The 12,731-nt window shown below is 41.9% G+C and overlaps 1 protein-coding gene across 3 annotated transcripts in view; it reads left to right on the top strand.

Annotated features, from left to right (window-relative positions):
* The first annotated feature begins 891 nt into the window (after window positions 1–891).
* KAT6A (lysine acetyltransferase 6A) overlaps window positions 892–12,731 on the top strand; it is a 48,710-nt gene continuing 36,870 nt past the window's right edge. The window contains exons 1-3 of one of the 3 annotated variants that reach the window (XM_074808331.1): window positions 892–1,009; window positions 2,882–2,931; window positions 3,046–3,813. In XM_074808331.1, the coding sequence (XP_074664432.1) occupies window positions 3,211–3,813 (603 nt within the window). In that variant the 5' untranslated portion in view covers window positions 892–1,009; window positions 2,882–2,931; window positions 3,046–3,210. Of the gene's footprint in view, window positions 1,010–2,881; window positions 2,932–3,045; window positions 3,814–8,662; window positions 8,728–12,731 lie in introns of those variants that run through there. The other 2 variants (XM_074808332.1, XM_074808334.1) reach the window with 2 other exon arrangements.

Raw genomic sequence — 12,731 nt, 5'->3', positions numbered from 1 at the left:
CAGGATGGGTAACAAAATGAGATTCTTTCAATCAAATATAACCTAGAAGAGAATGCTGTAAAATGAGAATTTGCCCTTTGCTCATTTCTGCCACCTTTCAGGACACGCTAGTCCAACACTGTACCTCTGCAGAGCAGAAGAGAACCATGTTGTTCTATAAATTAGCCAAGGATGGACCCCTGTTCTCAGACCCCTTTTGATTTCAGTGACAGCCAGCTCTGCGGAACCCAGACCAAAGTACCTAGACAGCTCCCAAGGTATTTCCACATGGAACCGCTAACGTTCTGGCCGCATATTTTTACTCTACAAACTATAAACGTATCAAATATATCAGAAAGTTACAGAATTACCTCACAAAAATGCCCAAGGACCGACCAGTCTTGCACGTGCAGGCACAGGCGAGGCACACCCGCTCTCCAGGCCCAACGGTGTCGTTGTGTAGGAACTCCACACCGCTTCGGTACCCTGAAGTCAGAAAAACCCAGAGCCACTGTGCCAAGCGCAAGCTTAAGTGAGCGTAAGAGACGGATTTCCTACCTTACAGGTCACAACCACCTACACCAGGGCACAGCTGCCCGCCGAAGCCCGCCCGCCGAAGCCCTCCCGCCGGCTTACCGGCGGCCGCACGCCCACGGTCCGAGGCGCGGAGGACCCCCCCACCCTCACCCAGAGCGAGACGCTCCCACCCCAGCGCCGCTGCCGCTCCGTCGGCCCCGGCCCCGTCCACCTTCCCGCCGCGGCTCCGCGCGCTCTGTCCCATGGTGGCGGCCCCGCCCCTCGCCGCCGCGCGCTCCCGGCCTGGCCCCGCCCCCGCAGCTCTTCCCGGCGGCGGCCGCTCCCGCCCCGCCGCGCTGTTCCCCGCGCGCGCCCCCGCCCGCCGCGGGCTGTTCCCCTCCCACACCCCCTCCCCCCGCCGCAGAGCTCCGGACCCAAGATGGCCGCCGTGTCAGTTTCGGGCTTCGCCGCCGTCCGGCCTTTGCCTCTCGGTTCCCGTCTCTCGCGGGCCTCGGTAAGTAGCGCCGGCGGGACCCCCCCTGCCTCAGGTGCCTGGTGCTGGGGAACCCGGGGATAGGTGACTGGCGAGCTCCATGGTCTGGGGAAGGGGAAGGCCCGCTGGGCGCTCCAGGCTCGCGGCCTGTTCCGGCCCCGCCGCCGCTCTGTGCCAGGCCCGGACCCGGCCGCCCGCTCCCCTGGGGCCCACTGGGCCTACAACTGCGGGGCGGCGGCGGGCATGGCACGGCGCAGATGAGGCAGGCGGTGCAGGCCGGCGGCCGCGGGCTGAGCTCCTCGCTCCTCTCCGCCCCTGGCGCGGGAGAGCGCGTCTGAGGCGGGCGCGGGCGCGGGCCCGGCCGAACCGGTGCGAGGAGCCGCGCTGCGCTGCCCGTCTCCGTGGGGGTGAAGAACTGTGTGGGGCCCGGCCGGGCGCCAGGGCTGCGGCCTGCGCCTCATTTCTCCTGATGCTGCTGGTGCGAGTCCCTCGGCTGAGGTTGGGCACCCCTCGGGGCGCCGTGTGCGGGGCCTGTCCGGGATGGGGATGGGGATGAGCGGTGGCAGGTGCAGGGGCCGCTTGTCGCGCAGACAGCGAGAGAGCGACCCGGCCGGGCTGGGACCGTCCCGGTATCGCCCCGGCCTGGCCGGGCGGTTACGTAACGTCCTGCGCACGGAGCTCTGCTGGGGACAGGGCGCTGCGTCCTCCTTGGCCCCGGCATCCTGGCGTGCTGGGCACCCCAGGAGCACAGCTCCGCGTTGCCGGGCGGGCAGCGCTCGGGGACCGTATTTCCTTTCACATCTGTTGTTCACGGGCTAAAAGAACTCTGGGCAAGCGCCGCGCCCTTTTGGTCTAAACAGTAGTTCTGAATCTTTCCAGTACTGGCTGTATGGAGCTGTGCAATTGAGTCTGATATCTGTATGCAAATGTGATCTGTGTGTTGATAAATTCTTCAGTACTTACTAGAAAGTAGAATGGGTGAACTGTGTTGATTACTAGCTTGTGACTAAAACTTCCCTTGCAGAAAATCGTTATTCCTTATAACAAACAGTTTGCAAATACTTCTTGGTTAGTGTACTTTTGCGGTAGAACTTCAATACAATGTAGTGTTATCATACTTAGAAAAAGTCTTTGTTAAAAACAACTAAAGGCTGTGAAGTAGAGCCTCGTACCCTTCCATCTACATCTTTAATTAGCAGTGTCATAAGCATTCATTCTTCATTGTGTATGGTCACCTGTTACTTTGTCCTCAAGTGTTTTCAGTGTGTCTCATCTATACTGAAGATTATAATGTTGTATTCTTCTCTTCTCTGGTCTCTGAAAGTGGAACATTTAATTACAATCTCCAGCTGCGTTTCTTCACTTTTTTCCTTGATGGAACAACTGTCTTCGCTTTTCTTAGCAGGAGGGAATCAGACCTATGATTATGCTCCTAGAAGAGCTCTGAAAGTTTCTTGCTGTTTGCTTAAGACTCTTAGCTATTCCTAGTGCTCTCTCTTGAAGTTTCAGACAGTGTCTTCCATGTGCAGAAATGAAGAGAGCTGCTGGTTTTTTTTAAGATCTTTGTTGTGGTGGTTTTTACCCGCCAAATACTTATTTAGGTTGTGCCCAGTAATGATGTAAAACTTGGTATAGAATTTATGCTGACTTATGGATGGAAATAAAAAGGGCACACTTTTTTTCTCGAGGTTGTATGGAGTTATTTCAGTGTTAAAGCATGCTTTTGTTAGCAGTGAAGATGAAACTTTAAGTATTACTTCAGGGTTTCCAAACTCTAGTAGTGGATTAAAACTCAGCTATGTGTTTAATGAATTAATGTTGGCTGCTAATTTTTTTCTTCTTTTTTCTTTTTCCTAACTGTTCTTTGGAAATGTCTCTCTTGTTTTCTTCCAGGCCTAATGTTACAGTTCTTCCGATTGTGAGTGCGCAGACCAGAAGCTGAGGTGAGATACGCTAAAATCTTTATACCTTTGTGGAAAAAACCTTCTCTGAAGCTGTTACGGGATTTATTGGAAAGAATGAGGAAATTTCTAATTGTTTTACTTTCCTCTCTTTAGTGGAAAACATAATGTTTGAGAAAGGAGGAGTAATTCAGAACAGAAAACGTGTATGCTATGGTTAGCTGGTTCCCATCAATCGAGAATCTGTTTTCTCATTGTGTGACACTTGTTCAGCATCGGGATAAAGGATAACGACTCTATGGATATACAGAATTCTTCACCATGGTAAAACTCGCCAACCCGCTGTATACAGAGTGGATTTTGGAGGCAATCAAAAAGGTAAAGAAGCAAAAACAGCGTCCTTCAGAGGAGAGGATATGCAATGCAGTGTCGTCTTCGCACGGTTTGGACCGCAAAACTGTTCTGGAACAGTTGGAGTTGAGCGTTAAAGATGGAACTATTTTAAAAGTCTCCAACAAGGGTCTCAACTCCTACAAGGATCCAGATAATCCTGGGAGAATAGCACTTCCAAAACCTCGGAACCATGGCAAGTTGGATGGTAAACCAAATGTGGACTGGAATAAACTTATCAAACGGGCAATTGAGGGCTTGGCTGAGTCTAGTGGCTCATCCTTGAAGAACATCGAGCGCTTTCTGAAAGGTCAGAAAGATGTGTCTGCATTATTTGGAGGTAGCGCTGCCTCCATTTTTCACCAGCAATTACGACTAGCTGTCAAACGTGCTGTTGGCCATGGTAGGCTCCTTAAAGATGGACCTCTGTACCAGCTCAACACTAAAGCAACCACTAATGCTGATGGGAAGGAGAGTTTTGAGTCTCTTTCCTGTCTCCCTCCAGTGTGTCTCCTTCCCCATGAAAAGGATAAGGTAAGACCCAGTTTTTGCATGGGCATTTTCTTGTGATGGATGAAATGTGTCAATACACTGTTGCAATTTGAGGTCAATGATTTGTTTAACTTGCATCTTCTAAGTTAGACATGACTGATGTGCATTTAGGATCCTACCGTGTCCAAATCTCTAAGCGTAATAGATCATAATTTGTACTTTGGACCTAAAAACTGCAAACGAACTACTGTGGGGAATTTACCTCTTAATGCTTCTGTACAGTGAAAGTGAATGTATGATAACAGGCTTACTATAGTTATGTTAGCCAAATGTAGGAAGTAAGCCTCCTCAATTTAAGGTGAGGTGGATTTGCAAAGCAAGCTTGAGGTTGTCTCTTATTTTCTCATTTTTATTTGACTGCCAGTTCAGCTTCTTATTTGAATACATATAATATAGTGAAGCGCTGATTAGCAATTGCCACCTAATGCTGTTGTAGAGGCTTTCTTTGTTCACAATGAAAAAATCACTTTCTGTCCCAGAATAGCTTTGTTGTGAAATAGGAAGAAAAGGTATATAGGATATAGCAGTTGAAAAGAGTGAAATCAGAGGATGTGGAGAGCATGGAAGTGCTAGAATGAACACTCATGGACTTCTACTCCCTTTTGTGTGCCTCCCCCCACCCTTCTTAAATACAGTTCATTATACAAACCAAAGTATTTTTATATTATTTTCTCTTTTTTATGCTTTTCCCCCCTCCTTTCTTCCATCCTTCTGCATGCCTGAGGTCTTTGATCCTCCACTCCAACCTCAAGATGAAGTTGTTGGAGTGAAATTTGTACCCAGTCAGTATCTTTCCTGTCCTTGTGCTACTGTGGAAGCAGAGCAAAAAGGAAGTCTGTCTTTGTTTATTGAAGACCGATTTTCCAGTAATTCATATCTTTGCACTACTAGTCTCCAGGACTTCTAGAATGTGAAAATTATTTTTTTCTATCCATAATAGACACACTTTTCAGCAGTGTTGGAAAGTTTTTGTTGTTGTAAATATCCTCTTCAGGGATGAGTTCTTTGAGTGTCTACTGCTTGTGTTTTTTCAAGTCAGCTTTACTCTGGTGAGAGGGTTGCTTTATGATCTATTAGGATTTGAAGACTTAAAAGTACTGTAGGAGTCTTCTTCCTAAAAAAAAAAAATTATTCACAGATGCTTTATCACCAGTAAAGTTTCTCTGAAGCTCTCATTTAACTGTTGGAGCTCTACTGTGGATGTAGGACTTAGCTAGTCAGAGCATTGTGTTGTGGGCTGGTGGAACATAGGAAGTAAGTATTACTGTGCTGAAAATTCCAGCAGCTTCCTCTATCCTTTTTTTCAAGTGTTCTGTCTACAAATGTTTCCTACATACTTCTCCAACTATATCTGTAATGAAATCAATATAGCTGCAAAATGAAAACTGGATGTAAACAAGCCTGGCAGATGAGGCAGCTGGATTGAGAGTGGTAGTGACAGTGGAAAATACTAGCTGTGCATATTATTATTAACACAGTATGTTTTGCAGCCTGTTTAGTCTTGTAATGTCCCAAAAGTCAGGACCAGCTTGATATTCTTTCAGATGAAGTGTTCCCTGAGGTTTTCTTAAAATGGGTTATATCAGAGTGGTGAATGATAATATGGACTACTGTAAATACTGAATTTGGTCTGGGGTTTGGTTTTTGTCCCCTGGAGGAGTATGTGTATGAAGTTCTTGTGTGTGCAAGTGTGCATAAATATAAACACACATGCACAAGTATATGTATGTGTGTTTTGGGCTGTTAGATGTGCTCCCTAATTCCTTCCTACCTGCTCAAGTCTGAGCAGCTTGAACACTAAAAGGATTGTTAGTAACATTAGAATGCACAGTAGCTATAGTAGAAATTTTGCAAGGGATTTCTTCATGAAATTATTTTGATTGGGGGGGGGGGTATATGTTTTAAACTAACATCCTAAATTTCTGCTCTTCATGTACCATCTCTGTGCTGTGTAACCAATGCTGAGTTTCATACTAGTTTCTTAAGTCATTTTGAAGGTACGATATTAAAACAACTATGTAGATTCTGCCAGCATTAATTGACTGGCAAGTTAGTGGAAGTGAAAAGGTCAGTTCCTATTCTATATCAGTTATCTATATCAGTATATTTTGGTGGTTTTTTTTTTTAATGCACACACTATGTGATAATCTTCCTTCACTCTACTGTTCTATGTTAAATCTCAACCAGTTATGCAGGTGCAAAAGGCTTACTGTGTTGCAGTAATTTTCTTGACTTATTGGGTGCTTAAGAGTGGTAAGGGATTTTGGGTTTTGTGGGTTTGTTTTATGGTTGTTTTTTTAATGGAATTATTCAGTACAGATTCTTTGGGAGTGTTGTGACAATGTGTTTCTCTTGATTGTTAGAAGAGCCTTGGCAACAACATGAACAAAAGCTCCTCCCAAACCTGAGAAATCTTAATGACCTGTCTCTTGTTTGCTCTTGTTAATCTTTTATCCTTGCACTGTTTGGTCTTTAACATCCATTTAAGACCTCTCTATATATCATATGATCCAAATTTATGAATCTTAAAGGCATAATATTTTTTCCTTTCACTTGTTCAAACGTAGCTTCCACTCAGCTGCGTGTTTGACTGTCTGTTTCATAGTAGTGTTACTTTATTTAGATGCCTAGAAGTGAATATTCAGTTTTGGATATTTTCCGGTGTATTATGAAATTGAGTACCTTGCAAGAGGTCTATGAAAGTTGAGGCTTAAATTTTTTAAACAAAATGAACATTAAAGCAGCACTACAGATCTTTGTTTAGTAAATATTATTTGCTTTTTCTTTGATCTTATTTTTCATCTCAGTGTTCTGTGAACACCACATTCTAGCATTCAAGGGCAAAAAAAAAATGGTAAGTTACCATGATTTACCAGGTAGTAATGACGTGCTGCTGACATTATGGTTTTGAAATCCCTGGCCTAAAAGCACTACTTGAATAAAAACAAGCAAACAGAAAAAAAAGCCTGCTGATGGGCAGAGCTCAGTGCTGAAATTTGCTTATCTGTTAGTGACGATGGCTGACCAAAGAAGAGTTGTCTTTTAATTTCAGTTTTAAGCGCTATGTGTGCCTTCACTCGTGTGAAGGCTTTAGGGAAGTGGCCTTTTCTTTCTCTTCAGTTTCCTGTAGTTCAGAAGCTAAAATGGGAATTGCAGTTAAGGGCTATTTTTGCATTCCTTGCGATGTTTTGGACAAAATGCTGCACTTGACTTTGTTGTTTCTGTGATAGGTGTCAGGCTGGTAAGATTCAATACCTACCCCCGTTTGTGGCCAGAAAGAAGGGGGGGTGGTGGCAAATTGTTGCAATATCTAAAAGTAAAGGGAGTTCATACTGAAATTATAATGAAAGAGAGGCCGGTTGAGTTGCTGCCTCTTGGGTAAGTATTGGGCGAGCACTATCCCTTTAACATAGCTGGAAGTGAGGAAATGTAGATGTCAGGCCTCCCACATAGGTCAGCCAAAGAGGTGATAAGTGTGGAGCAAAGAACGTTCCAGCTGAGTCCACCATCCATCAGTGACATCTGTAGGGAAGGAGCAATACTGTGCAAACGACTCTAAAATAAGTAATCCCACTATTACAGTGCAATTTCTACAGTAAAGCCCTGATTAAATATGCATGAAATAATTCTTTAAAGTGTAACTGTCACTTCTGTTTCATGTGTAGTTAGTATGCTTGTAGACTGAAACAGGACTTTTTAAAGTTTGTTTTTTCTTGAGGAAAAATTGCTGTATGTTAGTATTTGTTGAGAGTAACTGTTTCATTTCTTGAAACTTCCTACTAATTATTATTTTTAAAAAAGCTTTTTCTGAGGTGGGAGAAAAAATTCTTTGGTGCTGCTTTGGAAGCCATAACTTACCTTTAAATGAATGCCATGTATCTTTAGATAGCTGAGGGCAGAAATTTTTTTCATCTTCCTAACAGCTAAACAGATCGACAGTGGTACTGTTTTAATATATACTGGCTATTGAGATGTCTTTGGGAATAGAAAGGCTTGACATGAGTATGCAGAAAAAACTGAGTATCTTGATGAGACTTTCTGGGATACTTTCCCACCACTTGATTGGGTTTTTAGGTTGTGGTTTTTTTTTTTATGGGGGTGGTGGTGTCATGATTGGGGCAGGTGCTGTAGAGGTGATTTAGGAAGTTAATCTTACTTGTACTGACACCTTGCATCTCTGCCAGAGGTTACCATAGCCATTGCAAAGATAAAGCAAGTGGTGTTTTGCTCCTCAACTGCTGTGGTTTGTAGCACGGTTTATTACTATTAAATGAAATTGTTGGTTTAAGTTAATGTTCTGTGTTGTGAAATTCAGCTGCTGCTGGAGGGAGAGAATCTCCAGTGAAGGGACAGAGAGGGCAGGACAGGGCAGTAGCCTCTTTGATAATCTCTGTTGTGAACTGGCACATCATCAGAGGCCTTGGCTGTGTGCTATTGAGTTGGTCATGCAACCTATGATACCTTTGTATTATCTGTACCACTAATACTTTTAGTTCTTTGATTACATTTTGGCACAAAAGGTGGGTTGCATTTGCCAGACAATAAAGACTGATTTCTCTCTTATAGGCACTTAGTTTGAGATGATCTATTTGTGCATTTGAAGCCCAAAAAGTAACGAGTATCTGATGCTTATGTATGAATATCAAATGCATATAATATATTTAATTGTGAGAAACTTCTTATGCAGTTGTGTGCTGCATCTCTAGAATGCTGGGGGAAAGGATTGCAGATTACAATACTTTAAGAGTCTTTTTTGATCAGAAACTTTGAAATGGATAACTTTGCGTGCTTTTTTCTTTTTTTTTTTTTTTTTCTGTTTTGTTTGAAACAGAAGAGCTCACTGAACCTATGTTAGTCTGGAAAGCCCTGGACTGACTTCCTGAGCAGTTCTCACTGGTACAGTGGCCTTTATTTGTAGGGCTGTGGTACTGAAAAGCATCTTGTTTTAGAAAGTTGGCATTTAGTGTGAAATAAGGCAATACTCATGAGATGGAGAGCACAAGATAACACTATCTATGTAACAAATAACGGTCATGGTATATTAGCTACATGCTGAAAATTTTAATCATGTCTTTTAGTCCTTGTAAACCATATGCATTCATGGTTTTGAGATTACAAAAAGTTATGACTGTGTATTATGGAAGTACTTAACTGCAGGGTGTATTTTCCTTTGGAATCATTTAGTATTATTTTAAAATTGTGTAGTATGACGGTCAAGCTAGAAGGAGGAACGCAGCCACAGCTTCAATACTAGCTTTAGTCAAAAACCGATGGAGATGTGGGAGATCAGAACATAGTACTTGTATAAAAGTCCAGGCAAACTGTGTTACCTTATTAATGCAGCAGGTTTTGATAAACGCTAAAGCTGTTATTCCCAGAGTGCTGAAGTTTCATTACCTGCATGTTCTGTTTATGTATTCATTGTCAACAAATACAGTAATAACATATTTAACAAATAGGAATTAAATTTACCATTTGTATGGTCTATGTGTGATTTTTTTTTTTTTTCAGTATGACTACAATTAACAAGTACTGTTTATTAATTAATATTGCTACAAAGTAAGAATTGCTGCACTACTACAAGACTATTACAATGCAGTAATGCTTAGTACTGTTTAAGAGCAAAGAGCTCTTTCTTGGTACATTGTTGTGAGGAACTAAGCTATAGTAAGATGCAGGTCTTAAGGCTGGAAGCTCTAGATAAAGACAGTTTGCTCTGCTTTTGTTGACACTTGTTACAGAACACAGGTTAAAAAGGCTGTAAGAATTTTTGTAAAATTATTGTTATTAAAAAAAATAATATGTTAACACATCAGCTAAATGAAGGAGAAGTTGAAATAATTGATGTACATGTTGGAAGTTTCCAGAGCATTTGAAATTTGATCTCAGGACAACAGTAGGACTGTTTCTTCCACAATTAAAAGGAAAATACAGATGGTATTTATTGATCTCCATTTGCACTTTCCTTGAAACTGTCTTTTATGTCAGTTAAAACTGGATAGGGCTGTAGCAACCCTTAAGTAAATATCTTAATATTGTGCTGCAGTACAGCTGAGAGTATAAAAACAAAATTCTGAAAGTGCTTCCTAAAAAAAAAAAAAATGAGGGAAACTTGTGGCTGAAAAAGAGGAGGAATATTTAAAGTAGATTCCCTGTGCCGGTGTCTCGTGTGTTCCTTATGGCATGTCTGTTTCCTAGTTTTATGCTGCTATTTATATCTGTTAGTACTTATCAATCACCTTAACTGTGAGTTATTACACATGCATCCTCCTTTAGGACTTTCCTCTTGAAAGTAATAGTTCTAGATCCCAGGGTGTACTCGTGTTTATCACATGAAGCCAAACTTGGATCTTTTTAGAAAGTTCGTATGCTTTGAGGGCATCATAGTTGTTTTGAAAGCCTTTAAACATACAATAGCTATTGCTATATTATGCCTGGTTTAGGTTAATAACTGTTAATTCCATGTCTTAAAGCAAAGGACTGTCCCATTGCTGGTAAGGAAGTTATTTGTGGATTGGTTTGTTTTGGGTGGAGTACATAAATGATCTGCAACCAGAGCATTGTAATTACATTTTGCTCTCCAAGGGTGCTCTTCAAGTTTTGGCTCCCAGCTGGAGGAGGATTAGGATTCATTCTCTTTCAGTGGGTTGTGTGGAAGAGAAGGCTGTAGTTCTATCTAAAAAAAATCATGGTTGATAACAGATGGCCTCCATCTGTACTCTGTGTAACTTTGGAAACTCAAGTGCTAAAAAATTACTTTGACTTGATGCACTCAGTGAACAGGTGAAGTAGCTCTTAGTTAATAGAGTAAGTGTGAGCATGTCAGAAATGTTACTGTCATGGACAGCTATGAATGGATGCTATGAGACAGTGCATTCAGGGTGAAATGGTGTGGAATAGTACCAAGAGGGGCTCTGGCAGTATTTAGAGAAATGGTATCTTGAAGGCAAAGTTTGTGACTGTGGGAAGACATCAGATGTTGTGATGAGTACCAACGTCAGTGGGGTGCTACTGTGGAGGAAGTGTTTTTAACGGCATTCTCTTGACACAGTTTCAGCAGAAGCTGAGTATAGGATAGGTGCTTTAAAAGGAGGAGACTAGTCCAGTATGTTGGTTTGGATCCATGTTGTTAGTCCTTTCTGCCCTGGGGATTGTTGACAGATATGGAATGACACATCTCTGAAGTTTGGTTAATAAAGGAACCTTATTTACTACACAGCTTTAAAGTATTGTCAGACAGGGAGGAGGGTGGATGATGGAGAACATTGCTAAATAAACAGCAGCTTGATTCCAGTGTTAGATTTGTTATGTAGCAAGGGAAGAAACAGCAGAGAGAATGAGGGCAGATAATTCTGTCCCTGCCCTTCCTCTAGTCTCACAGCAGTTTTATCTTATAAAGTCATAGTGGTGGTAGGAAAACCAGTTAAAAAGGTATAAATATTAAATGAAGTAATGTCATTTTAGTTGAAAGATAGGTTCCATGTTCTTAAAATAAGTACAAACATGCAATCAACAGAAAATCTGGCAAACAAATCCTGTGTGACAGACTGCTGAGTCTTTTTACGTCTGTCCTCTGTGGAGTAGGTGGATAGATAGGTTTTACTCCTACTTGCCTCGTTAAAGGGTTTCAAAGTAAATTTATCCTAATGAGTTATAAGTCATGTTAGTCGTCGTTCCACCTATTTGGCTTTTCTCTTTATTTGTTGTGTAAATCTGACTTATTTTTCTGTCCTCACCAATTTTTTCTGACTGTGTGAACACCTTTCCTTGGAACAGCTATTAGTACTGCTTCAGACATTGGATGAGAAATTGTAGCTCATTGCTTGTTTCATTGTCCAACAGTCTGGCAGTCTTTTCAATGTTACCGCTATTGTAGTAAATCTGGACTCGCAGTCAGATTAAAAAGAAAGGAGGGAGAAGGGTGTCCAGAAAGAATGGCCCCTGCGTAGCAGACAGAATCCCATTAATAATATATTTGCTTGTTTTGAGTTACTTTTGAAGGCCAGTTAATCAGTCTGTGGAGCCATCCATGAACAGTGAATTCTGGGTTGAAAATACTGGATCTTTCAAGCATGTTTCTATGAAGACCTGTGAATTATTAAAACTTCTGATTATCAATACCTCTATCAGTTCACTGTATTTATGAAAATTGGATAGAACAAATTATGGATCTTGGTATACAGCTAAAGGCCTGCACAAGTATTATTAAAAATATGAGAACGGAGCTCTTCCTTTTCTGGAATATTTGCTTTTAAATCTTCATCAGCAAGTTGAGTCACCATTCTGTCTCCATTTATTCATATGTAAAATGGAAATTACATCAGAACTAAAGGTGTTCTGAATTATAAAGCAAATTACCATTTCTATGCATTTCTCCCCATTTCTGTTAAACTGTCCCATCTAATCTTAAAAGTCCAGAAAAGTTGGTGATGGATACAGCTTTTATATGTGTGTGTAAATTTGACTTCATTTAAAATTCTTCAACAATATACAGCCTCTCCCAGGCATTAGGTTTCTCCTCAGTCTTTGAGATTCAATCCTGGATATTTAGTAATGAGGTGTTTTGATTGGAGCGCTGGATCTCTGAACTTGTCTGGACTCATAGTGAATTCCTTGTGTGTGGAAGGAAAGGATAATTCTGCTGCTCAGTGTTACAATGACTAAGATTCAGAAACTGCTAATCATTAAGGTGCATGCAGAATCTTTAGCATGATCTCAGGAAAAAGTAGATGCACTTGCTTTGTGCTGCTACCAATTTTTATTATTTTTTTAAAATATACATCCATAAACATACAGTGACTGAGTGCCTTCAACACAGGCTTCACCTGGCTTTGCAAATTCAGGGTACCTTTGTATGGGCAGTCTCTCAGCAGCAGAGTTGTTTGGAAAAGGTTTTGTCT

This window comes from Strix aluco, chromosome 28 (genome assembly GCF_031877795.1).
Source record: "Strix aluco isolate bStrAlu1 chromosome 28, bStrAlu1.hap1, whole genome shotgun sequence".
In the NCBI taxonomy this organism is placed as follows: Eukaryota; Metazoa; Chordata; class Aves; order Strigiformes; family Strigidae; genus Strix; species Strix aluco.
The sequence above is the reverse complement of the archived record's forward strand: the minus strand, read 5'-3'. Positions and strand labels throughout refer to the sequence as shown.